Here is a 26,726-nt window from a genome sequence, read left to right as displayed (position 1 = left end):
GTGGCACAGTGTCACCTTGTCATCATGTTTCTATGTCATCATGTCATCATGTCACCATGTCATCATGTCACCATGTCACCGTGTCACTGTCACCAGGGGGGACTCTCCAAGGCAGAGTGGCAATGGGGAACCAGTGCTGTGCTTCAACAAGGGGACACAGCCAGGAACGCCTCGGGAGTGGGAAGAGGAACTGTTCATTTCACTTCAGAATAATAATAATAATAAAAGTAATAATAATAAATTGATCTGACACTGGACTTGCAGCTCTCACCCTGGAGCTGGTGAACACCCCCTGCTCAGTCGGAACCCTGCAGACCCAGATAGAGTGGCACTGATCCCATCACCTGGTTCCATTTAAGTCCTCCCACTGAAATCATCCACCTCCTGTAATCAGTCCCACTCTGATGCAGTGACTGGCGGCTTTGTAAGCCTTTTTCTCCCATTGTGAAGAAGCAGAACCAGGCAGAACCCCCTGCTCTGGCTCCGTGCTCTGTTAGAGGGGTCAGGTCGGTCCCCTCGCTGGGATGTGGGGCAGCAGGGGTCCCTCTGGGTAACAATAGGTATGGAGGGGACCACTGTGCTGCTGGTGCAGGGACATAGGGGGGAATGGGAGGTGCCAATGGGGCAGCCCTGTGTGACCAACATCCCACCCCATGGCCCCACACAGCAGTTACAGCGGGGCACAGCTGTGGCCGCATTGCTTGGCACAGGGAGCACACAGATCTAGACAAATAGAGGCAATGCTCAATAGAGGCAATAAGCAGCGCTTGGGTTTTCTGTTCCCTAATGGGGGACTGTTGGTTCTCCAGTCCTCTGATTTGAGAAAATTCAGCTACAACCACCAAACAGCCCATGTAAAGCTCTTCTACTTGGGGTAACCCCTGAGCACTGCCAGCTTGGCCACATCACCCCATGCACTCCCCTAAGTCCTGCCTGGGTTAGAAAACTCAGACACTGGGGGCACAGAAGTTATCCACGTCTCTTAAGTCGGTGCAGTAATTCGGTGCACTTTTCATGTTAAGGAAAGAGAAGGTGTCTGCTGTCGTGGCACTGAGGACTGGGGAGGGGGACACGTACCTGCGGGCTCCTCCGTGCTGCTGGCGGCTGTGGGGGGCGGAGCAGCGGGGATCTCTGCAGGACAAGAGGGCACAGAGGAGGCAGGGTTAGGCCCGGCGCTGAGCAGCTGAGCCCTGCCCACCCCCTAACATCGCTCCTGACGGCTTTTGAGCATTTGGGACGTGGCACTTTTGGAGCATCCCTGAGATCGCTGCTGGGGGGGCGGTGGTGGAGGGGAGGTGAGCTCATGGCCGTTCTGAAATGCCGTGTCTGTCTTTGTTTAGCGCAGCGTGTCCCCAGGGGGTGACGCAAGGGGAATTTACCCTCTGGTTCACCGCAGCCCCGGGCTCTGGGGGAGGACGGCCCTTTGCTCACAGTGTCTGCATAGCACGGCACTGAGGGAAACCAGCACTTGGCCCGGGCTCTCGCCACCCCGCCGCAGCGCGGGGAAGGATGAGTGACCAAAAACCACCCTAGGATGTGAAGAAAGGATGTCCGCCCCATAGCCTGGTGGTGAGATCCGACCCTGCGGCATGAGCTGCAGCTGCCCAGCCCTGGCTGCCGGCACATCGGGGTCAGCAGCAGCCAGGTGTGCGCAGGGTCCCCTCGGTGCACCTACTTATGCAGGGCGCGATGGGCGAGCGGCTCTGCTGGTAGCCCTTGGCGCAGCGGTTGCAGGTGATGCCGGTGACGCCGTCCTTGCACGGGCATTGCCCCGTGGTCTGGTTGCAGGTTTGGCCAGCGGCGCCCACGGGATGGCAATCGCACTCTGCGGGGGGAACACAAGAGGAGGCGAGGGGTTCGTTAGCAAAAATACGCATGGGGGGGTGAGCGGTGCTGCGAAGGGTGGTGGAAGAGCGAGTGAGCGGAGCAGCAGCGCAGCAGTTAATGCAAAAATGAGCAAATGAGGGCAGGGTTACACAAGGAGAGGGAAAGGGCACGGGGAGCCCAGGAACCAGCCTGGGCTTCAGGGAGTGAGGATGTGGGGCTGGGAGGGAACCTGTGAGCAAATCCTGGGGGTGGGGGTGGAAAGGGGCAAGAAATAAAGGAAAGGAAAGGTACAAGGAAAGTGAAAAAAGAAAAAAAAAAAAAGGAAAAAGAAAAATGAGAAAGGGGGGAAAAAGAAAATAGAATAATGGGGGAAAAAAAAGAAGGAAAAGGAAAAAAGGAAGAAAAGAAACAAGGAAAAGGGAAAAAGGAGAACTGAGGGGGAAAAAAGGATGAAAAAGGGAAAAAAAAGTGGAAAAAAAGCAAAGAAAAGAGAAAAATGAAAAATGGAAAAAGAAAGAAGAGAAAAAGGAAGGAAGGAAAGGGGGAGAAAAAAAGGAATAAGAAAAAAGAAAAAAAATGAGAAAAAAGGAAAAAAGAAAAAAGAAAAAAAAAGGAAAAAAGAAGAAAAGAAAGATGAAAGAAAGGGAAAAAATAAAAAACGAGGAAAAAGGGAAAAATGAAAAAAAAAAAGGGGAAGAAAGGAAGAAAGGGAAAAAAGAGAACAGGGAAACAGGAAAGGAAAAAAAGAAAGGGAGGAAGAAAAAGAGAAAAGGAAAAAATATTCAGAAGGGGAAAAAAGGCAAAAAGGGAATGGGGGAAAGAGAAAATCAGAGGAAATAGTAAAAAGGAAGTAGGAAATTAAAAAAAAAAAAGAGGGAAGGAAAAGGAAAACAAGAAAAATGAGGAAAAAAGACAAAGAAAGGGAGAAAATGGGGGAAAAAAAGGAGGAAAAACACAAAAGAAAGAAAAAAAGAAAAAGGAATAAAGACAAAAGGGGGAAAACAGAAAGAGAAAGAAAAGAGGGGAAGAGAAAAATGGGAAGAAAAGGAAAAATGAAGGGAAGGGAAGGGAAGGGAAGGGAAGGGAAGGGAAGGGAAGGGAAGGGAAGGGAAGGGAAGGGAAGGGAAGGGAAGGGAAGGGAAGGGAAGGGAAGGGAAGGGAAGGGAAGGGAAGGGAAGGGAAGGGAAGGGAAGGGAAGGGAAGGGAAGGGAAGGGAAGGGAAGGGAAGGGAAGGGAAGGGAAGGGAAGGGAAGGGGAAATAGCACACTGCAGCAGGTGCCTGAGACGTGGTTAGGGACAGCAGGGGATAATGGCTGGCTGCCCCCCGACTCAGCGCCTGACTTCCCATAGAACGAAACATGGAATCACTGAAAGGCTTGGAAGGGGCCTTACAAATCAAGTGTGTGGAACCTGCCCAACATGTGGGACCTCCCCAGTGTGTGCGGGCTCTGCCCAAAGCGTGGGACCTGCCCAATGCGGCCAGAAGAGTTTCGGGCATGCAGCAGAAAGCCTGAGGGACGCGCAGGTGGGAGGAGCGCTGGAGGGTCCCTGCCAGCTGCAAGCACTCCAGCTCCAGCCGCCTGCGAACATCTGGCTGATTGCAGCCGAGCACAGAAGAGCCGGGAGATAGCAGGTTGTGCTCGGAGAGGGGCAGAGCCACGCTGAATAGCACATCAGGACGCTATAGAAATCAGCGTCGGGCCCTCAGCCTGAGTGAAAGGCAGGAGGAGAACCCAGGAGGCGGCAGCGGTGCCAAGAGATGGTGGAGAAGTGCCAAGGCGTGCGCCGTGTCCGGGTCAGACAGGTGCTGCTCCTCCAGGCGGGCACAAAGGGACATTCAGTGCTCTCAAAGAGGAACCTATTCCGGCGATAAAAGGAAACGCTTCCTTGCACCGCACGTAATTAACTCGTAGAGCTCGTGCTACGAGACACCATGGCAAAGACCCAACAGGATTAGATGGGCCCGTGAATGAGAACATCTGTAGTTACATTAGCTGGGATTAATATCTGTACGGATATAGGCGCTCCTCGCCAGCTCCTCTCTGCCTGCAGCTAGGAGGAGATTTCCCCTGGGGATGTGCTAGTGCAGAACTGGAGGATTGTGTCCTCGTCTGGGGCTGCAGGACTAACCACTGCCCCTCGTGCAGAGCTGCTGAGACAACCGTCATCCACCAGAGCATCAGCAGTATCAGGATTTGGGATTTGGGACTGAGAAAATCTGCAGGAAGTCTTCAGACTGTGCACCAAAGGATGTAAAATGCCCTGGCAAAATGTTGGAACTTGTTGGGATATCTCTGGCCCACCAAAGGCAGACAAGTAGCATGACAAAAATGCAAACATTTTTCCAGCCCGGAATGTTGGTCAGAGGCACTGCCAGCTGCTAATCTTCCCCACACACGTGTGCTGAAAGGCAAACAGAGGCACAAAGCTCCGGGCTTAGCTCCCCTCAGGTGTGACCGTGGTGATCTGAAAGGACCGCCCTGCTGGAGAATTAGCATCTTCCTGCTTTCCGGGCAGCTCAGTCCCGGGGAAGCTTTCAGAACAATGAAATCCCATTTGAGTGAACAACAGAAGGTATGATCTCAACTCTTGTTACACTTACTTATGCCATGGGGAAGAGAAAGCCGTGCACCTGATGTGCCTCCAGCCAGCCTGGCTCGGCTCTACCCAGCCTGATTGCTGACCAGAAGCAGAGGTTGAAACGTTTCCTCTGTTAACTCTGAACCCTAATGATGGCTTTCAAGATGTGCTGTGCAGTTTTGCAATGAGATCGCTGCCTCGCCTGCAGTACTGTGAAGTGGATTTAATTTGCCGAAGGATCATGTTTGTGCAGCATGTTCCTCATCACATTCTCCTGGAGATTTAAAGCCTTTCTCGCCAGCAGCACATGAATTCCCTCTTTTATCAGACAAAGACAAATAATCTCCTGGCATTTCGGCGTCTGCCTTCCTGCACTGCTTCTCAGGGCTCTCCCATTTCCTCCTCCTGAGCTGGCACCTGGAGAAGCCAAGGGCTGGTAAGAGCTCCTGTTAAGAGCTGCTGGAATTCCCTCCTTGTCTATGAGCCCCACTGTTTGAGTACATCTTGAAGTGATGGCAGAGAGCTGCTGGGGATGCTGAGACCTGCAGGGGCAGAGCATGGCAGCCTCCTTCTTCTAGCTTTGCTGGAAAACCTGTTTTTATTTTTCTTTTTTCATTGAAAAATGTCAATTTTGATCAAAGACACCCAGGGGCAGGTGTGGGCAGGCAGAGAGGAACAGGCACTGGAAATCATGGCTCTGAAGTAACATAGAGCTGAGCCTGCTCCTGTGGGAGAAATTGCTTCTTGCAGAGTTCAAGGGTCACTTATAGGAGAGAGAGCAGATTGGAAAGTACTTTCACTGAGGAAAAAAAGTCAGACTCTCCTTCTGATGCGTTTTTAGCCTGGCCCCTGAGAAATGAGGTTCCTGCGAGTGGGTTCTCCCACCAATAATACTTCAATCAAATCTGGCAGTGGAGCCAAAGCCTCAGAGCTGATGATCTTGCAGCAAGACCATGGCACAGCAGATGAGCAAAGAGCTCAGCACAGGGATGGGAGGGCAATGAGACACCCACATGGGAAGAGCAAGCCCATGGAGAAATTAAGCCTTGTGTTGGGCAGATCAATACCATGAAAGTTCAGGATTTCTCCAGGGATGTGATCACTCAGTGACAACCCAGCCCTGATGCAAGAATTTGATTCTGGCCAACCAGCACCAAGGGTTGGCTCATCTCACATAGCAAAGGGGCACCAGCTGGTCTTCAAGGAGGAAAAAAAGTTGAAGAGAAGGAAGCTGGAAGATCACAGACAACTCCCTGGAGGGAATCTGTAGAAAGTCTTGCATTGGGCATGGCCTTGTGAAGCCATAAATGGGCTGGGATAGAGATGAGCATCAACAAGAAGTGGCTGGGGAAAAGGAACCATCTCTCTTAGGATGCACCTCGCCTCCTCCTAAGGTGGACAGCAAGGGCAAATCTCCTGCACTGCTATCTAGCATCCTAACCCTAATCCTAACCATAATCCTAAATCCAACCCCAGGCCTAACACTAATCCTAACTTTAACTCCAACCCCAACCCTGAACCTAACCATAATCCTAACTCTGCAGTGCTGTGGGAAACCAGTGGAACCCATCCAGCACAGGGAGTTGCTGTGGACTAGGAAGGGCCAGAGCCAGGATCCACCTCTGGAGGCCATGCACAGGGACCCTCTGAGCCAGCATCTCCTTGTCTTTGAGATGTGCCAGCCATGAGATGTCTAAGTTCTGCCCAGATGTGCATCAGAGACCATGGTGGCAGGGATATCTGTAGGACTTGAGAGGTGCTGCTGGCCACCAAAGCCTGAAGGCATGCCCCATGGACATGGATTGACAGAAAGAAAGCAAGGGCTGCTCCTTGTGTCCTACCCTGGGACACAGATGTTGGGACACCAGCAATAGGACACCAGTGATGGGACACCAGTGATGGGACACCACTTGGCAGCCAGCCCATCTTCAGCCTCTGCCCTAAATGGGGTTAACCCAACACCTCCTGCACCCCAGCATCCCGGGGTGGGGGGACTCTGCAAGGGCTCATCTCCTCCAGTTTGGCCCCAGTAGATGCTCTCTGAGCTCTAATCTGGTCCCGCAGCTCCCTCTATAGTCGATGGGGAGGGATGGGGCACACGGCCCACTGTCCCTGCCACCAAGGGCTCTGTTCCCTCTCCTTTAGAAACCAAATCCTGCCTTCCTCCCGGGTTTGCCCATAGCACCTATCATTTGTCACCATTTGTCTTCAAAAATCATGCACATCCGTCCCTGAAAATGTAGGGCTGTTTTATGGCCAGGCTGTAAAACCTCATGGAGTTCTGTTCCAAGAAAATGACATCAGTGCCAATAATCTGTTACTGGGTTTAATCCCACGAGTTGACAGGGCATGGATCTGCTGTGGGAGGAGCAGGTGGAGGTTGGAAAGAGCCAGATGTGGGGTTCCACCACCAGCACCAATGGGAAAAGAAGAAAGCACGACAAATGAGAAGCACGGGCTTGGTGCTCTGGGAGCTGTTCATGCTCTTGCAAAAATCATTGAGAAAGGAGGGAAAATTGCACTTGCTATGAGTTTTGGCAAGATGAGCTTTTGAGATTTGTGGGTTTTTTGTTGCTAAGAGGGCAGTACAGAGGGTTTTGCTCCATGCACTTATCCCTGTCTTTGGCTTCATCCCACGTGGTCTGCAGCCTCACACCATGCTCTGCCCACTGCATGGCTCTGCAGTGTGGCATCTCTGATCACCCACAACTTGTTTCTTTGCTGTTTGGCTTTCAGGACTTTTTTTTTTGCAAGAAGACAAGTGAAAGCACACACACAGGCAAGGAACATGGCACAGCTGCATCTAGACAGGATGAATGGGGCTGGATGCACAACAAATGACCCCAGCAGATTTCATGGGATGTTTGCTGGAAGCTCAGATGCATGCTTGCAGGGTGGATGAGCATGCTGCATGCCCCCCACCGGGTCCCTGCATTGGGTTAAACAGGGTACATGTGAAACAGTCATATTTGTAACAATTATTTCAGAGCAGCCCTTGAATCGGGGACACAAAACAGGGGGAGCATAAAACACAGTGACATAACCAGGGCTCAGGAGAAGCCGTTCAAAGGGATGCCTTCGCTGGAGGAAACTCCATTTCGTCCGCTTTTGTGTAGGATGGTGGATTACACCAACAATAACCCATTGCAACGAGTGTGAAATTGTGCTAATAGCCCGTGAGTCGGGGAGCTGCTCGCACACCGGCGTATTTATTGCAGTGCTTTGTATCTGGGAGCGCCAGCGGCCACATTTTGTCACAACCTGTGGGGGGTTTGGAGGAGCGTTTCAATGCAGCAAGCTCAAGTTTCAAGAGCAGTGTGAGAAGGCAGGGAAAAGAGGAAAGAACAATTGTTTGAGGGGATGGATGAGCCCGCATCTGGGAAGCGTGGGCTTACAGCATTGCATTTGCAGGATTTGCTCTTATTTAAAACAGCAGAGCTTGGGCAGAGTGGGGGCTGTGGGCACTGAAGTGCTATCCCATGTCTTGCGGGGCTCCAGGAACACCCTGCAGAGAGCCCTGTGGATGGGGAGTTCTGCTCCCACCTCCTGTCCTGGCCAAAGAAGGGACTTCAGAGCTCTGTTTGTTGAGCAGAAAAGTAGATTTCCTGTTTTATCATTCTGTCTTCATTTGGAGGAGGGAAGTGGTCGGTGCACGGGCTCAGTGCTGCCCATCTGGGTGAGGTGAGTGCTGGTTTGCAGACCCAGCATCCAGTCCCAAATATGGGATCTGCATCTCACTGATGCACGGGAGTGAGAAAGCAGCTCTTGTAGCCTGCAGACCCATCAGCACTGCGGACTGTTTGTGTCTGAGCTGGCAGGGGACAACCAGCACACTGTGAGGTTGGAATGGAGTGAGTTTTAAAGTCCTTTCCAACCCAAACCATTGTGTGATTCTATGATTCCGTGGTTCCATGATTCTGTGAGGCTTTTACTGTCACCGGGAGGCTGGAGGGACAAGGGCACGGAATGGGATGGGGACAAGAAAAGTCATTGTGGTGGCTCAGCTGGCTGAGGGGGAGCAGGAGCATGTGGGCGCAGTAGGCAGAGGAGAAGGGGCCATGCCACCCCCCACCCCTGCCCCATAGAGGTACCTTTGCAGGCCTTGCGGTGGGAGATGGGCTTGCTGAGGTCGCGGTAGAAGCCCTCCTTGCAGTAGTGGCAGTGCCGCCCGGCCGTGTTGTGCCGGCAGTTGAGGCAGACACCGCCGCTCTTTCTGCCCGACAGCTTGTACAGCTCCATGTTGAAGCGGCAGCGCCGTGCGTGCAGGTTGCAGTTGCAGGCTGCGGGAGCACAGAGCACAGAGCATCAGGACATGGTCACCCCACGCAGCACATCCCCACTGTCACCCGAGGGTGGCAGCTGCCAACCCGCACCCATCCTTGGGCACTGTGGGGCTCTGAGGGCATCTCACTGTCAATTCCCCAAAACCCACCTGCCCCAGGACTTCCAGCACCCTCTCCCATCCCATCCCATTGTTCCCATTGCATGAGTCCCAACACATGCATTTGAGCCCTACGCACCATTTCAAAACCTTCCCCATCCTCTCCTTTCCTGGCGTTCCTTGCCGTGCAGCCCACAGCCCTCACCTCTCCATCTCCATCCTACCCACCTCAGCCAACCAGGCAACAAAGCCCTTTCTGACTGAATGAAAAGCCCTGTGGCCGACCCACTGGGAGGTGTCCCATGTCCCCCCTGCACACCCCAGTGTCACCACCGCACCGCTTTAACACAGCACTTTGGCAAAAGGCGACGGGAGGACTTCAAAAGCTCGACCCCGGGGCTGTCACGAGGCCGTCAGGAGGCGGTTGCTGTGCGCTTTGCAGGGTTTTACAGCTTGTTTTCTTTTCCCGTTGCTTTTGTTTGCTCTTTGCCCCTGAACAATGCAGCTGTGCAATGCCAGCCCGCAGCTGGGCCCCCCACGCGGCACGAAGGTGTCACAGCTCTGCGCTTGTCACCTTCCTTTTGAACAGAGATGTCTTAATCCCTCATTCCTTCCTGTTTACCTTATGGTGCTTGCCCAAGTCAAAGGCATGCGATATTTGCTTAATTATCAAATTTCAGCCCCAAAATTTACAGTGCAGTTCCGGGTTACTTATTGGGAACAATCCCCAGCTCGCTCTCAGCGCAAAGCTGTTGTGGGGAGCGCCGTCCTGCAGCCACGTCTGCCCAGCAGGACATTGAGCCAATCCCCTGCTTCCCCCACGCGACCCCAATTGCTGCAGGGAGCACACCAGGGCCCGACCTCACCTCCCACAGACCCTAATGATGCAGAGTGGTGCTAAAACACGATTCCTGATGCCGCAGCTCTGAATTGTGGCTTGCATCCCCTTGGATGAGCACCCAGCCAACTCTGTGCTTGGTCCTAGACGAACAACACGGAGATATTTCTCCAAGTGGTGGCATGGAGAAGAGCTCCTTCTTCCCCAAAGCTAGGAGACGTGAATATTCTCTAAAAAGCCTGAATACTCACCTCCTCCAACAAGTTGTGTCGTGTCCAAAGAGCTTTCACACTTTTTGGAAAATATGCACATTGGCTGGATTTGGGGAAGAAGGAACTCTTCTCCGTGCCACTTGTGTTGGAGGAAAGTTGGAGCTGGTTCTCCAGTATTTTGCAAGATGTCACTGCCATGTCCCTTTAAACGACTCAAAGTTGAGCCCACCCGGAGAGCGAGTGAAAATCTTTGCATTTCTTTGGGTTACTCGATAAACAGAGATGTGTTTGCAAAGCCAGGATGCAGAGCTCCCAGGGATTTCTCAGGGTCTTTGCAAACATTTTGGCTGGTCCAGTGGGCAGAGCTGCATGGGAAGAGCAAGTGGGGTGTGTGAAGCTGCTCCCAGCCCAGGACAGTTTTTAAGCTTCCAGGAATGCAAAAACTCTATGTCTGGAGGAGAGAAGAAGCTGGACCTCACAAGAGGCTGTGGGTCCGCACAGTTGGGGCTGTCGGAGTTCCACCTGAGGCTCCCTAACCCCACACACTAGGATGCTCTCCATCACTAAGCCCTTGCTGGGGATGAGGCTGGGATGAGTCATGGTGAGAGCTGATGATGGGGACACGAGGTGCAGAGCTGGGATGAAGGCACTGGGGAAAGGAGACACTGCAGGGCTCTCCTTGCTGAGGATTCGTTGCCTGCTCTGCTAAAGCCTCTTGCCTGCTTTCAGACACCCGCTGGCCTGGCATTTGTTCACAGCCACCGGGTTTGTTTCCCCACCACAGTGAATGATTCTTTGGCAATCCATCTTTTCTTTCTATGAACGACTTTGCCGGCTGCAATCAGGAGTCACCTCCCAGTGTCAGCATCACCCCTGCTCCTCGCGCTTTGAGTCTCACCCTGCAGAGGAGGTGCTCCAAATCTGGTGGGGAGCAAACACCCAGTGCAGCGAGTTCCCAGTGCAAGGTTTTAGCTCCTGTTGCTCAGATGAACTCAGTGCTCCTGTCTCCTGCTCCCTTCTTTCCCTCTGTTTGCCAAGGATCTCCCCTGCCTTCATTATACACAGATGCACACAGGCCATCAGATGGCCGACCCCAGTAAAGTGAAACACAGATATTCACAAGCTTGAAGGAAGGTGGGCTGGAAAAGAGGAAAGCTGCAATATGGAGCTGGTCAAAGCTTTGGGTGCTCTATTCCCAGAGGCTCCAAAGGACACAGATGGACCCTGGGCATCCTGAGTTATGGGGGCAGCCAGCCCATGGCAGGGAGATGGAGCTCTGTGATCTTTATAAGGTCCCTTTCTAACCTAAGCCATTCAATGACTCTATGATTCTACAAAAACAGAACTTAAGGACAAACAGTTCTATTGCAGATGACCAAGGTGTGCAGGATGTTCTCGTTGGGGCAATGGAAGATCTGTGGTTGGAGATGCAGGCTGGAGGTGTCCTTTGTGTTGCCACCATACCCCCATGCCCGTGTCCCCCTGAACGCATTCTTCCCTGTGGTTTTCATTCAGCAATGACAATGTGGCCCTTCCAAATCGCCCCACCCTTCCAAACTTATATTTTGGCCATTTTCAAGATGAAAATTGCTTTTTAAGCAAACGAAAACCCCACAACATTTTGTTTTAATTTTTGTGAACAATAATTTGGGGGGGAGGGTGGGAAGGATGAGAGAGGATAGAAGAAGCCAGGGGCTGAAAACAATCTCTAAATTTGACTCAGTTTAATGAACAGTCTCAGTCTCCTCAAAATTATCCTTTTCCCAGATGAGTTTATTTTATTTTATTTTATTTTCACAAAAGAATCTGCTAGTTCAGTCTGAGCCATTATTTCTCTCCTGCAGGAGCAAGCCTCACATACTTCATGCAACAAGGGCCATGCTGTCTATGTTTTAAGCCCCTGGAGACCTGCAGGCATTTGGGGGATCCTTTTTTTGGGTCCATATTTGGTTGAACACTGGCACAGGCTGCCCAGGGAGAAGGGGGGATCATCTTCCCTGGAGGTGTTTGAGAACCGTGGAAATGTGGCACAGAGGAACGTGGTTTAATGGGCATGGTGAGGTTGGTTGGGGTTGGACTTGGGGATCTTAGTGGTCTTTTCCAACCTTAGTGATTCTATGAGTCGATGGGTAGAAGAAGCAGCCACACTTGAATCTGGGAGCAGGGATGACGGGGATGGAGCACTTGGAGCCAATGGAGTGGGGTGAAATGGGAGGGACCCTTGTCCCCTGTGGCACCCTATGCGTGTGCCATGCCTGAGTGAGGAGGAGGGTGGGAACTCACTTTGAATAGCTGGGATGACCCAACGAAGGGGAAACCCACGGGATGCTGCAGCCATGAGGGAGACATAAGATCTCTGCCAGATCCCAGGTTTTCCTGACGCTCAGCCCAAGGAGGTGGATAACAGAACTACAAAACACACAGCCACAAACACAGCCGGCAGCTGAAGCTTGGTCACAGCAACACATTCCTGCCCCACAGCCCCACCGATAAGAGCTGTGTTTGCTCTCACATAAAAAAATGCCAAACTCACTGTTTGGGCTTAAATATTTGAGACTGGGTGTCTGACTCAGGCTGAATGTTTTTGGAAGAGTTCCTGCTAAAATGATTCAGCTGCTAAGGAGAAGCGAGCAAAAAATACAGCACCGTGCCAACGCTAACAAGTTTGGGGATTTCTTTCCTTAAAGAAAATCTGTTGCCCTTATGGTTGAGGCCAAGGCTTAAAAAGAAAAACACCGCTCCCTGGTAGGGATGGCTCTTGTGCTGTCTCTAGGAAGAACTGTACAAATTTAGTTGAATTTGTCATAAGTCACTGAAATAGGACTAACTCCAATTTGAATTTGAATAAGCCATTGAAAAATGGGGGAAACGTTCGGTCTGAAATGACATAAAGGTTGACAGGGTGCCCTGAAGATCTCTCTTGCAGTGGTCAACCCAAGCTCAGGAGCAAGGACCTGAGCTCCAGCACCCAGCTCACACACCGGCTGCCAGCGGGAGCATCAGAACACTTGGCAAAGCCCAGCAACCCTGAAACATCACCCGCAATGACTGTGGTCTCTGGCATGTCCTTTTGGGTGTAAATAGAGAAACTCCAAAGCTTCCCAAAGCCCAGAAGGAGAAAGACCCATCCCATCAGATCAGCTGCTGAAGGTCGCTCTGCCAGCACTCGGCGTTATCACCTCCCTGCAGTGCCACAAGGCACAGAGCCTGTTCTGGCAGCACCAGGCACTGCTGTGACTTGACTGCAGCGTGACCCCATTCTTTCTCATTTCAGGCAAGGAGATTTGTTCATAACTGTTCCACACTGATTCCTTCCAGGCTGATCTGAAGCACCAGCGTCTCAGCAGGTATTTCCTGCTGCTCGTGTTCCCCCTCACAAAGCACCACAAGCAGAGCGAGATGTACCCCTGGGAGCTGTGCTGCTCGGGTTAGGAGCCAGATCTGCCCAAGCTGTGAGCAGCAGAGGTCTCCCCACTGCACACGTGGCGAGCAGCTGCTGGCAGTGATGCATCCCACCACTCCGTGTCTTCCTGCCCGAACCCTCAGGGACATCCCCAGTGACCTCCAGCGGCCCCTTCAGAGCAGTGAGGATGGATGGAAACCTGTGGGCCTGCCGCGTGGCACTGACATGTTGAGATGTGTGGCAGCTCCTCACCCGCAGCGTTTTAGCCCAAGACAAAGGCGCTCTTACTCAACAGGATGCGGATGACAGCAAGCTGAGCCCTGGTGCAGCACACAGTGCACAGAGTGACTGGAGATGGGCTGAAATCACCCCTGCTTCTTCCAGCCTGGGGTTGGCTGCTCTTCAACTGAGATGCTCATGAACAAAGCTGCTGGAGATGGAAGCTCGAGCCCACCACAGAGCTCACCACAGAGCAGGGAGCGATGCTCTCTGGCACCCAGCAGGAGCCCCCTTCTTGCAGCAGAAGCAGGAAGTTTTCTCTTTACGCCAGGTATGATGGAGAAAGGCTGCAGATAAGCTCCAGCCTGGAAGGAACTCAAACTAACTTATTGTTTTAGAAAGGAAAAGTCAAGAAATGAGCTCCATATTTCAGTTGGGGAGATGATGCCAGGCTGTCATCAGCCTTTTTTTCATGTAATTGCACCATCCATATCTGGCCTCCTACGGTCATAAATGCTTGGAAATGCATTGTTTGCATCCCATAATTCATCCAGCAGGGAGCCCCGGCCATGGGCTGACCCCAAGGTGCCCCAGCGTGGAGCCGGGACCAGCAAACACAGCACTGTTCCCACTCCAAGACACTGTCCCACAAGGCTTCCTGCACTCCCAGTGAGTGATAGTGGTGGACACTTAAGGGTTAAAGCCACAGCAGAAACAGATATTGAAAGAATTTGCACATTCAGAGCAAAGTTTACTTGAAATGCAAAAGGCGCAACGATGCAACCAACCCAGCAGAGAGGCAACAGACTGAAGAATCTGTATGAAATCTGCTCAGCCTACTGAGACACAGACAGCCTAAGCTGCACTCCTGCACCACCCTGGGGAGCAGGGACACTGGGAACCAACAGCCATGGGCTGACAGTCAAGTGGGGTGACGATGACGCCAGGAGGGTGACAGTGATGCTGGGAGTGCGACAGTGATGCTGGATAATGAGTGGCTTTACACCCCGCTGGATCTGAAATGCCATTAGGGCAGTCTCTACCATCTGCCTGTGAGGTTGGGCTATGCTGAGCTGGGGTTGAAGTACCACCAGAGTGTGTTGAGGAGTGTGTTGTGTTGTTTTAACCCCAGCTCATTTCCCAATCCCGTCTGGAGCTGGGCCAGGGGGATTTTTAAACCAGCACCACGCAGATCCGCCACTGGAGCTGCAGTCCTGCAGCCTCTGAGCATGGCTGGTGGTCACTTCTGAGCCCAGCATTGTGCCCCTCCGATGTGACATGGAGCCAGTGGCACTGCACTGTGTCACCGTGTCACTATGTCACTGCAGCTCAGTGCAGCAGCAGCCCCAGCCCACTGCCAACTGGTTCAGCTCAGCAGCAAACAGCCCCCAAAAATCTATGCTCCTAAATTCCCCAATCTCCAACAGGCGCAGGGAAGGTGCTGCCATGACACTGCTGTAGGTCCCAGTGTGAACCTAACAGTGCTATGCCTCAGTTTCCCTTTCAGGTGACAGAACTGGGATGTTCTGGCTGCAGGAAATCCTTTTCCCTTTCTTCTTCTGCTCCTTTCACTCCATACCCTCTGAGGTGTTAACCCGAGCCCTGCACAAGCCCTGTTCTGGCCTTAAAGCCCAGTGCAGGTGTGAAGGGCCATGATGCCCCTGTGTGCTCAGCGCTATTTGCATCTCCAGGGCTGTGCAAAGCCCTCCTTTGTGGTGTGGCTGAGCCTGGGCAAACAGAGCTGGCTTATCTCAGGGGAGGTTATCAGGGAGCTCAGACAGAAGGAAAACTCCACTCTATGTGCCTGACCTCCCCATCACCGCTGTCATTGCTGTGGACACAGATGCTCTTTGAGGAGACGCTGCTCATTGTGCTCCCAGAACCCAGGTGGGTGCCAGGATTGCCTGCACAGCTCTGCTGTGTTGGGATTTCCTGGAGATTGGGGCTTTACCAAAAGCAGGCAGACATCCCTCCTATGGCCATCAGCTGCTATGTGCTGGTGTGCTGGGAGCACACGGAGCCCCTGCTGCTGGGAGTGAGGTGCTGTCACCTGCTCCTTGTACAACCCCAGTGCTCCCTGCACAACCCCAGTGCTCCTTTTGCAACTCTCATGTGCTCAGCTCTCATACAGGTGCTATGGAAGGGTTGGGATGTGGCATCAGCCACAATCCCATGGAGCTCCAGGTCCCCAGCTGACACTTTATCCCCTGCAGTCAGGATGCTGTATGCGAGGCAAGTGTTATCAGACCCCATTAATTAGCTTATCACCGGCAATTAGCTCCACAGCTCAGCCTGCCCCTGGGGAGCAGTCTGCAGACCTGAGTGGTTTCAAACATGCATTCATAGAACTGCAGAACGTTTGGCTTGGAAGGGACCTTAAAGACCATCCCATTCCAGCTCCACTGTCAGTGCCCACCACGGCCTCAGGCAGCTCCAGGGATGGGCACCCACAGCTCTGTGTAGCACTGGGCATAGAGGTTGCTCTCCCTTTTCTTGACTCCTTCCCCACCCCCAGCAGCCCTCACTGAGACGTGAGGTTCACATTCAGCCTCTCGGTGGGAGAGCTGCTCCGTGCTTCAGCTGAAGCTCATGAATTTTGCCCAAGTGCTGCAGAGAGAGGATTGCATTTCTCCCAAGGAAGCCGCATTTCCTCCGCTTCCAGCACCCGGCCGGGAGCAGGGCTGCTGTGTTTCACTCTGTATTTTGCTCTGGCCCCTGCTTTGCGTTTTGGCTGCTGCTCGGAGCCAAACCTCTGATCCTGCTGCGGCTCATTTTCAGGCGCGTGTGCCCCAGAAACTTTTTTTCTTTCCTTTTTTTTTTTTTTTTTTTTTTTTTCCCTAAATGAATTTTTCATACGGAATTCTTTTGCTTGATGGATGCAGTGAGAAACTATTTCCCAAACAGGAAAGAGAGAGGACCTCCCTCCCCTCCTCCTCCCTCTCTTGCGTGGATGTTTTTAATAACAACATCAATTGTCTGCAGAAGACTTATTCCTTTCTGACCTCAGAACAACTCCTGGGTAGCACATTCCTGCGTGGCTGCACCGCGAGCCGGGCTGACTTCACCGAGGCTTCCTATAGAGATGCACAGCGAGGGGGAGATGCTGGCAGTGGGACCTGGACTGTGCTGGGGCTGAGGATGCTGTGCCAGTGATTTCTATGATGTTTCCACTCCCTGCTCCCGCAGCCCTACCTCACTTCCTTGGGGACAGCCCTGCTGCCCATTGTCCCCAAGATGCTGCAGCTGTGCCTGATGTTGCCAGCTCCATGGGATGCCAGAGGTTTCGCAGACATGAACACAGCCCAACATCTGTGCCCTGCTCTTGCATTAAGGCCCTTAAGAGCCCAATTCGCACATTCTCAGTGCTGCAGGGCTGCACCACAGCCATGCTCGCAGGACCCTAACCCAGAGCCTGTGGCATCCCACCTCGGCTGTGGGGCATTTTCCAGCCCATTAGTTGTAGCATCTTGGGACCAGCTGGAACTGCTCACTGAGTCCTGAGCCGTAAAGAGGAGCTGATTTTCCTGTTAGGTCATTGGAAATACCCATCTGGGCATTCTGGAAATGCAAAGTGTTGGTTTTCTGCTGCAAAAGGGTGCTGGAAAGCCACAGCCACCTCAGAGCAGCAGGAGGAGGGACATTGAGAAGCAAGCAATTCAACCAAATGAGAGTTTGGGGGGATTGGGTAAAGCATTTCTATGGCCTGAACTACTGGCAGACTGGAGGAAGGGAATTGTGCAGGACAGCAGATACTTTGGCATGAGCAGGGAGACAAGTTGCAGCTCAGCCCACCTCTGGACAGAACAGCTTTTGCAGTTCCAGTTTGGCTGGAGACGCCAGCGCTCACTCCCTCCCCAGGATGGGAAACCAATGGGTCAAAGCCCACAGGGCTGAGAGAGCCCCACACTGTGCCTACCAACAACCTGTTGGCCCCACAGCAAGCCTGAATCCACCGAGACCCAGAGACTCATCAGCTCCAACCAGGGCACTGCGAGGCAACATGCACAATGTCTCCCACGGAGGATTTCTGGCCATGGACTACCAGCCCTGGGTAAGGACAGCCAACCCACAGGTGACAGCAGCCACCAGCCAGGTGTCACATCCCTCACTCAGTACCAAGCAGCTCCCAGGCACACCATTCCCTCCCGCCTTCCCAAACCAAACCTTGCAGTGTCTGTGGTTTCCCCACTGCTGCTTATAAGGACTTTTAAGTGCTTGTTTGCCACGGTTTGCATCTCTGGCACAAAGCTTGCTGCAGCCTTGGAAATAACCCCAGGCTGAAGGCTGATCCCTGTGGCAGGAAATAAACATAATTTTGTAAGCATTAACACGCAGCAGAGCACCGGCAGGAACACGCGGCATTTCCGAGGAGCCCAGATGTTTGCACAGCAAAGGGCTGCTCCGCTCGCGCGGATGTCAGGGAACGCTCAGAGCCTCCAGGGATGTTCCTGCATTAGGAAAAAATGTCTTTGAAAGCCACAGAAACAGAGGCTCCGGCGAGGAAAATGAACCCATGGAGCATCACCTTGAAATGGGGCTGGGTGAGTGGAGTCACTGGGCGCAAAGCCAGCCAAGGAGGGCAGCGTGCCATGGGGAGGCCAATGGCATGACACAGGTGAGGCAAAGGTGACTCAACTCTCAATCATATGGTGGAGTCTGAAGCCCTCTGAGGTCCTTATGGGCTTGAGTCTGGCTGGACTGAGTTGGGGTGGCTGCTGCTTCCATGCCCTTTTCACCTCAGCCTTGGGAACCTCAGCTCTCAAGCAAAGAACCAAACAAATCTCCACCAGGACAAACATTATTTCTTCTTCTCAAGCCAAACTCGGACAATCAGCCCAAAGCTCTTTCTGATGTCCCCTCCAGAGCTGAAATCTCCTTCACCTTTAGCCAAGCACGTTTCCCAGATGGACAAAACCCTTCTTCTCCCTTTGAAAGCAGGCAGAGCAGATTCTTCCCAGCTGCAGTGAGAGGGGTTTATTTATTGCTTTTGTTGACAAACTAAACTAAACTGACAGTTGTAATCTGCAGTATCTGCCATAAGAGCAGAACTGGGGCCATCAGCTGGGGACTGGCTGGGTGCAATGGGCACAGTGCTGGGGCTTTGAGTACAGGGGCAGCCCCAAGTCATGCTGCGGTCCTGCCCACAGCCCCATGCTTTGTTAGGTGATGGGCAGGATTCCACATTGCTCAGTGCTGGAGGATGAAGGAGCAAAGACACAGCAGCCACCCTCCATCACCACTCATTCACCACCAGATTCCATTTAGAGGTGATGCCCCAAATGGATCATTTCCATTGGGTTTGAGAGGATCTGGGACTTAGTAGCATCAGCCCAGAGAGGTGGTGCTGCTTGCCCTGCTTCCCATCCCATCTGCCCATGGCAGCAGAGCTGTAGGATTCCAGGCATGGTGCACTGAGGATGCACATTTGTAGTGAGGCTTCATCGACATCAAACCCTGGAGAACAACTTCCATACTCACTGCCACTTGTCTCATATATTTATTTAACAAACCCCAAAGCCTCTTATTTTGGGTAAATACAGTCCTGAATCAATATCAGTCAGACCAAAGTGCAGGAAATGAACCTGGAAGGGAAAAGCATGGCTTCCAGAACATTTGGAGGTGAGAATCACACACAGAATTGTAAGGGTTGAAAGGGATCCTTGGGGACAATGAAGTCTAACTCCCCTTCTAAAACAGAAGCCCTGGGATGCTCAGTGGGTCTATGAGAGAGGGAGCTTCAAGTCTGCACCCTACCACAGCCCTTTGGGCTGTTCTCCATCCACACCAATGACAATAGGAGCAAATGTTTCATTCCTGCATGCCCATCTGGGCTACACCCTGGCTTTGCTATCAAGGCTGTCAGTGCACCCAACACATCCCCTGCTCCGGGCAATTGTTCAGCCCCAATCTTGCCCAAATCATTTTTAACCTTCTCCCACCTTGGATGTGGCAGAGCCAAGGACACCCGATGGATTGCCCTTGGAAGCAGCACTCCCTTCTATTTGCCTCTCCAGGTGGTAATGGGCTGAAAATCGCCTGTAAACCCTCTGAATAAACCATGCAGCCATGGAACAGAATCAAATACCACTGCATTGTGTTCGTCTACTTCTAACACAACTGCTTACACCACCCAAGATAAAGCAGGGGATCTCACAGACAGGAGAAGAGGGAAGAGATGTCCAGCAGATCCCCAGCTCTGGACTGGGGTTCTCACCTGCCCTGCCCTCAGCATCCCTGCCCTTCCCTTGCACCAACAGACTGACTGAAGCTTTGCCTCTCTGACCTGGGGCTGCTCAGGCCAAAATGAACAAGACCTCACCCGGGAAGAAGCCATGAACTGTGCTCCACACATAGCTCTGTGTCAGTGAAAACAACTGCCTCATGCCAGGCTAAATACAGTTCCCCTTTTCTTACTTGTATAACACGGTAACCTTCTTTTAACACTCACTGTATTCCTGGCCCAACAAAGCGTTACAGAGCCCTTATGTTTCTTGGCCACAATGGCCAGGACCCTCCGAGAAAACCAAAGTTGACTCAGTGCTGCTCAATGATGTGGGGCACTTGGTATGCTAAGTACTGGGTGCTTGCTAGGGGCAGGGTGCACAGACTTTGTTCTGGTGGCTTTCTGCCTTGTGTCATGTTGAGTTGGGTCCAAGTGGAGAAGTGTCAGCATATCTTTGACCCAATCTGGGACCTTCGCTGGTTCTTCCTTTCTCCAGCCATTGAGATCTTGGTTTGGTCCTTCCTCACGCCAACCACAGGGATCTTTGTTTCTTTCTCCAGGTATAGGGATCTTGGTTTAGTTCTTCCTTTCTCCAGCCTTAGAAATCTTGATTTGATTCTTCCTTTCTCCAACTGTAGGTATCTTGGTTTGGTTCTTTCTTTCTCCAGCTATAGGGATCTTGGTTTGGCTCTTCCTTTCTCCAGCCATAGGGATCCTGGTTTCCAACAGGAGAGGGAACAGTGAAATTTCAGCTTTAAAACTGAACCACAATCCCTGGACTGGAGGCCAATCTTAGCTTGTAAGGAAAGCAGTGGAGAAGCGTTAGGCTGAAGATAGACCTCCCTAACACCAACATCACGCAGGTGATGATGAAGACAGGGAGTGACACAAGGTCCACGAGGATCGTTCCACTCCTGTTTGCTGCGGGTCGCAGCCTGCTGAGCTCACAGCCTCCCGGTTCGTCAGGTCAGTGGTTGTTTGGGAAAGGTGCCTCATTAGCTCCGTGTTCTCCAAGAACATCAGAGCCTTGGCAGGGTCGAGCAGCAGGCTGGGGTTAGCAAAACAGCCCGGCGCAGACAGACGCTGGTGCATCCCAGCAGCCCTCGGACGTGCTGTGGGGACGCGTGCTCACGCCAGGGATGTGCATTCCACCTCATCCCAAACCCTTCCGGATGCTGGGAACAGCCCGTGTCCGTGGGAAGACGCGCCGGGAGATGCATCTGGAGAACAAAGCCTCCTCGTCCTGCCCGAGAGACAGCGGTCGCCTGGCTCCTGCCGGCATTTCTCCACTACAAACGCGTGCTGCAGCCAAGAGCAACCTTCCCAACGTCCAACACGGCGCTCCTTCGAGCGGGTGTCCCAGGGGACCAGCCCGGCTGGAAATGTCATTAGCATGTGTCACCTCTGCCTGCTTGGAAGGATTAATCAGAACAAGGAGCTCACTTTTTAATGAGCCTTTTCATGGTGCGTTACCGAGGGAGAAAAAAAATAACCCCCCTCGAGCGAAACAGATTTTCCAATAAAATTTATAGAGCATGAAAAGGGCTTCTGGCACTGGGGTTCAGAGGTGGCTGGCCTCGCACAAGCAGCACCACCCTCCTCCTCCTTGGAGGGTGAAAACAAAACAAACAAGCTGGGAAATGCAGGGAGCAGATAAGAGGAGGCATGTCCTCAGTGAGCTGCCTTTGTTGGCGAGTGACACGGGGATGGGTAAACCGAGCACTCTGCTGCATCCCTGAGCCTGCCAGCACTGCTCTGGGATGGCAGCACCGGGACGTGATTGGGCACAGGGCAGAGCCGTGGGCAGTGCTGGCACTCAGGCAGCACCAAGGAACCTCATCCCCACAAATGATGCTTGTCGTGGGGAGCTTGCAGTGTGCCCAGAAAGGGTCCCCAGCATCCCGTGTGGGGAAGGATCGGGGGGGGGGTTGGAGCAGCTTTCCATGCCATGTCAAGAGAACAAATTATTCCTGTGCAGCCCACCCTTCCCTCCAGTAGCGAGTAATCCCTGCAACCATGACAGCCACTTCTCTTTGCCCCAGAGAACTGTATAAATCAGAGCGGAACAAAAGTCCTTTGCTGGGAGCTGGGCATGTGCGCTGCGTTTCAAAGGGCAGGCACATTTCTCTATAGATCCGCATTCTCTGGGGACGGCAGCTCTGACAGCAGAGAGATTAAGCAAAACAACCCACTCAACCTACCCTTCTCCAACATCTCTCCATGGGTGGAACAAACCCATCACAGTCAAACCACGGGGCAGAGCCATAATTCACACTTGTTACTTTGCTCCTCAGTTGTTTAATGGCCTATTTTTCCTACTTAATGTTTTCAAAGTTTTGAGTAATAATTACATAGAATACAGACTCCTTTGGCGTTAGAGCTGGAAAACTTAGAAATAATGAGGAGCAGCAAACCAAATGTACCAATTATTGGAGTCCTTGGGGAACCTGCGGAGCTCGGCGAGCCGCATCCAAGACTTCAGAGCAGCCATTCAGAGCTCCTCGCGCCTGGCAAGCACGCACGCACGAGCCCTCGCCCACACACCCAGCTCTAAGTCACCCCAGTGACACCAGGCAAACTTATTTCAGCTGCAGTCAGCACGGTTTGCTTTGTTCCCAGCAGTGCGGATCTCCTGCAGGATGGTGCCATTGCTCGCCGGCCGTGGCCAGGTGATGGCAGAGTGAGCACCGATCTCCTCCTGCGCTCTTGTGGAGCAAAAACGTTGCAACTGTTCAAAGCACTCGGGGCAGCAAATTTGTTTCTTTCCTGGTTGTTTGCACCAGTGGGGAGCTGGGCTCATGCCAGCTGAACGAGGGGCTGAAAATGAGAGTCATGGGGAGCCGAAGCCCTTCTGCTCCAAGGGCTCTTAGGAACCAGCTGTTGTTCAGTGAGCTCCTAATTACACAGCTATTTGCTTGGGCAAATGTTGGCTTCTGTGTTGTTCCTCCCGTGTCTGCTTTGAGGCTTGGGTTTGGTGAGGGTGGGATGGTGACCCCATCACTGCAGTATCGACGCACCTCCAGTGGTCCCCTGGGCCACCTGGAGCCACCCAGCCCCTCCACCCCCTCCAGCCCTCCATCAGAGGGGCTGCAGACAGCCTCCCTCCACCTCACACAAACGTAACCAAAAACCTGGCATGGAAAGGTCTTCAAGGGAAAAGGAAGTATGAAAGAGCAACGAGCAGCGACGACCACATGTGAGTATCATTATTCATACAAAGAAGTGCCATCCCCCATATCCGTGCCAAGAAACCTACTGCCATGAAGTTCCTCCGCATAGGAAACAACTAGGGATTGTGCAACTGCGGTTGCTGTCAGATCCCAAGAGCAGAGAGAGGAAGTTACACCACGGCTCTGCCAACCTCCCTGGGTGTCAGACCTACAAGCAGTTGCATGGTATATGTGCTGCAGACAGAAATCACGGGGCTGAGCCCTTCTTTGGAGGCTCGTGGGGAAGCGTTTCCATTTTCCGACCGAAATGCAGTAGAAACATTTTTGGATTTATTTCAGATGGAGATGGTTTCGTTTGGGGTTTAGCGAGCTGAGCCAAGCCTGAAGTTTGGATTAAAAAAAAAAAAAAAGAAAGAAAGAAAGAAAAAAAAGAAATATTTCTGTGCTGTTTTGAATTGCCTTCCATCAGATAATCAAAAACTTCATGCAAAGGGAAGAGTTTTCTCTGAGCGCTTGCATCCAATTTGAATCAGTAAATTAAAAGAAGTTGGATGTTTTCAACCAGCTCCCCTATTAGCAGTGAGGTGTGTTCCTCTGGGCCAGCACCAGTGCAAAGCCTGCCCTGCTCATCCTGCTGCTGCTCTGCTATGGGGTGTGTGGGTTTGCTCCTGATGGCTCCAGATCTACCCAGAATTTGGGTATATGTAGAAAAAAACCCATTCCAAAGAGCACCCAGCCTGCAAAATGGGACTAAATAATATTTACTCTTTGCAGTCTCTGAATGAAAAATAATGAAACGAGGCTAAATCTCTGCTTTCTATTTTTTTCTTCTCTTTAAAGCAGGGAAGGTAGGACTCCCAAGCCCTGGGGATTGCCTTTCTTTTCTCTTTTATGATATTTACTAAAGACTTAAAGATGGGAAGAAGCAGAAGCCTACGCAGTGTATGGGCTGAGATGAAAAGGTCCCGGATCCCCAGCGGGATAGGAAGGCTTCCAACAGGAGGCACAAGCTGCTCGCCTTTGTTTCTCAATTCAAACATGGTGACATGCACAAAAGGAGGCGAATAATATCGCTCTCCTCGGCGGCGAGCCCACGCCTCGCTGCTGGCCGTAATAATAATAATTCCAAACAAAATAACCAAAAAAAAAAAAAAAAAAAAAAAAAAGGATGCCGATGGGAAAAATGATTTGGGATTAAGAGTTCCTGTGTCCCACCTGCTGGCTTGGGGCATTCATCTGCTGAATAGACCTTCAGCTTCCCCACACCCTGCGTACCCCGCGAGGGGATCTCTCCCTTTCCGGGCCACCATTGACAGGCTGTGGGATCAGAATGCCTATGGAAAGGGTCCTGGGGAGCGGATGGTGTGGATGAAAGGGCAGCCTGTCAATGACTCCATGTCAGCACTACGGGAAAGGGGAGCTCAGGTTTCCTGCAGCAGAGGCTGAGGTGACCAGCGGCACAAAGAAGGCTCAGTGCCACCCCAGGGACTCCCTGTAATCTGCTATCATAGCCCTCCTTAAGAGGGCTTCCTTTGGCCTGAAGGTGCTCGCAGGGCTTTGCTCCCAAGGAACAAGGCTGAGCTGTTGGCCCCTCTCTAATCACAAGGTGTGTGGACAATGCTCAATTTTCTCCTAATAGCACAAACACAATGAGAATCAAGTAAGCCTTAGATGTCATTAGAGCAGTTCTCTGATCTGCTCTCATTCTACCTCATGCTAAAACTCTTTTTCCCTGCTGCTTCCCCTTGAAGCCATACAAATCTCTGTCACCTCCACATCCAAGGCTGAGGAGCTCCACAGCTTGCTCAAAGTGCTGGAAGAATCATCTCCTTTTGTTTCATTTGGACTGAGTTCCTCTCAGCTCCATCTGTCCCCTCCTGCACAATTCCCCTCGGGTCCCCACAGAGCATTCTGCCCCACAAATGTCCATCCTTCCCCATGTGCCATTCTCACTGGTTGCAAGAGAGGTGGTTCAAAGGCCATGTGGAAGAAAGGTGCCTTGAGGACAGCAATGCCACTCTTCTCTGCTCCTTCTTATGAGGATGGGATTGTGGCAACTGAACTTTCCATCAGTAGATTTGGCTGTTTTACTCCAATAAAAGGGCAGAGGGAGATCGCAATGCCGAGTTTTTCTCAAAATCTGTGCAGCTTTCACATCCACAATAAAAAGATCAAGAAATTGCTACTGTGGCCATTCCAGAGAAAGCAAGAAAAACCTCTGTCCCTGAAATGAGAAACAAGTCCCCCAGCTTCATGGCCTCTCCCTATCCACTATACAGGTCAGGCTTTGACAAGCAGAGCCAGGGGTTACAAAAACCTCCCACCTTTGCCCAAGCTCAAACCATGCTGCAGAGCCACAGCCTCTGGAGGAGCATCATCACCCTCTGAACTATCTGCAGGAACATCACTACCCACCCTGCTTGGGTTTGAAGAGTATCACCGTTCACCTTTGCCCAGGTTGGAGGAACATCACCACCCATCTTGATTGGGTTGGAAGAGCATCATTGCCCATCGTGGTTGGGTTGGAGGAGCATCACTGCTGAGCCTGGTTGGGTTGGAAGAGCATCACTGCCCACCCTGCTTGGGTTAGAAGATCTTCACTGCCTTGACCAGGCTGGAGAAGAATCACTGCCCATCCCAGTTGCATTGGTGGAGCATAGCCACCTTTCTTGGCCACCCTTGGAGACCCTTGACAGGCTTTGAATAAATGTCTTTACTGACCTCATGAGCCAGTAGGTCAGCAATGCTGACAAAATGCCATGGTGGTGTGAATAGCAAAAGCTAGAAAGTGATGCTGGAGGAAACAGAGCTCTGACTAAGGCTTCCTCAGAAAATAAAACCAGTCTGTCGAGTCTCCCAGCCAGCATGGAAACTGTGGGTCACATGGAGTGCAGTGCCATCTGGTCTGTGCAGCAGGCACTGCTCAGGCCCAGCACTGTTTACAAGGGGCACATCAGGAGAATAAGCCTTCTCCTGAACACAGGAAACCACACCCTGGCGTTTTCCACTTGGGGATCTGCCCTGCTCCCTCTGTGATCAATGGGAATGCTTCAATTAACTCTGAAGAAGAGACTGCCACCAGCTCTTCCATCAGCTTGGAGCAAGCCCTTAGAAGCCCATAAATAAATAATGGGATTTTATACATTTTAGTATCAAAGTTGGTAGGAGCAGAATTAATTTTTGGCTCGTTCTTGATGTTCAGAATGCTCAACCCAGACAGCTCTTGGGTCCAAGCTTTGGTTTGCTCAGCATATGACCATTATTCTCCCTGGAGAACTGGGAAACAGCTACAGACATGACACCCTGTTACTGACCAACGAGCAGTGATGCTGATGGGATTGCTCCTGTCCTGCCCACCACTGCTTTCCTCCAACCCCAGTAGAAATTTTCACCGCGTCTCACAAGAAAACAATGCCAACCAAACGAAGCCCACAAAACACAAAACGAAAAAGGAATTTTTCCTCTTCCCATCTCCAAGGGTGGATGGTAAACCCTACAGCTGACTCTAGACATCTTGACGTGGCAGTACCAATGTATTGCTCTTGTGGCAGAAACTGCTGAGCCAGCTTTCGAAACAAAGAACCAGAGGGTGTTCCACTGAACCTCATCCTTTCCACTGTCTGGGGCCTCTTGCAGAGATTCACAAACTGATAACTGCCAAAGTGGACGTGAGGACTGAATCAAAGGGAAGAAACTCCCCCACTACAATACCTACAGCAAACCCACAGCATCTAATAGAGCCACAGCAAAGCTATCAGTCAAGAATATCACATGCCTCAATTTAAAAGCTTTGGATGGAGGAGAACCAACCAAAATACTAAAGACAGTCTCTTACTATTTGCAAAGACTGCTGATCACTGCAGCATATGGGAA

The 26,726-nt window shown here is 51.8% G+C and overlaps 1 protein-coding gene across 1 annotated transcript in view; it reads right to left on the bottom strand.

Moving 5' to 3' along the window:
* Positions 1 to 26,726, bottom strand: part of NTN1 (netrin 1) — a 49,838-nt gene that overhangs the window by 7,191 nt on the left and 15,921 nt on the right. The window contains exons 2-4 of the mRNA XM_031599192.2: positions 8,499 to 8,687; positions 1,676 to 1,825; positions 1,078 to 1,131 (exon numbers count right to left, since the gene is read on the bottom strand). Of these exons, the coding sequence (XP_031455052.1) occupies positions 1,078 to 1,131; positions 1,676 to 1,825; positions 8,499 to 8,687 (393 nt within the window). The remainder of the gene's footprint in view (positions 1 to 1,077; positions 1,132 to 1,675; positions 1,826 to 8,498; positions 8,688 to 26,726) is intronic.

This window comes from Phasianus colchicus, chromosome 20 (genome assembly GCF_987193195.1).
Source record: "Phasianus colchicus chromosome 20, bPhaCol1.hap1.1, whole genome shotgun sequence".
NCBI lineage: Eukaryota > Metazoa > Chordata > Aves > Galliformes > Phasianidae > Phasianus > Phasianus colchicus.
Note: the sequence above shows the minus strand (reverse complement) of the source record. Positions and strands in the feature narration are given on the sequence as shown.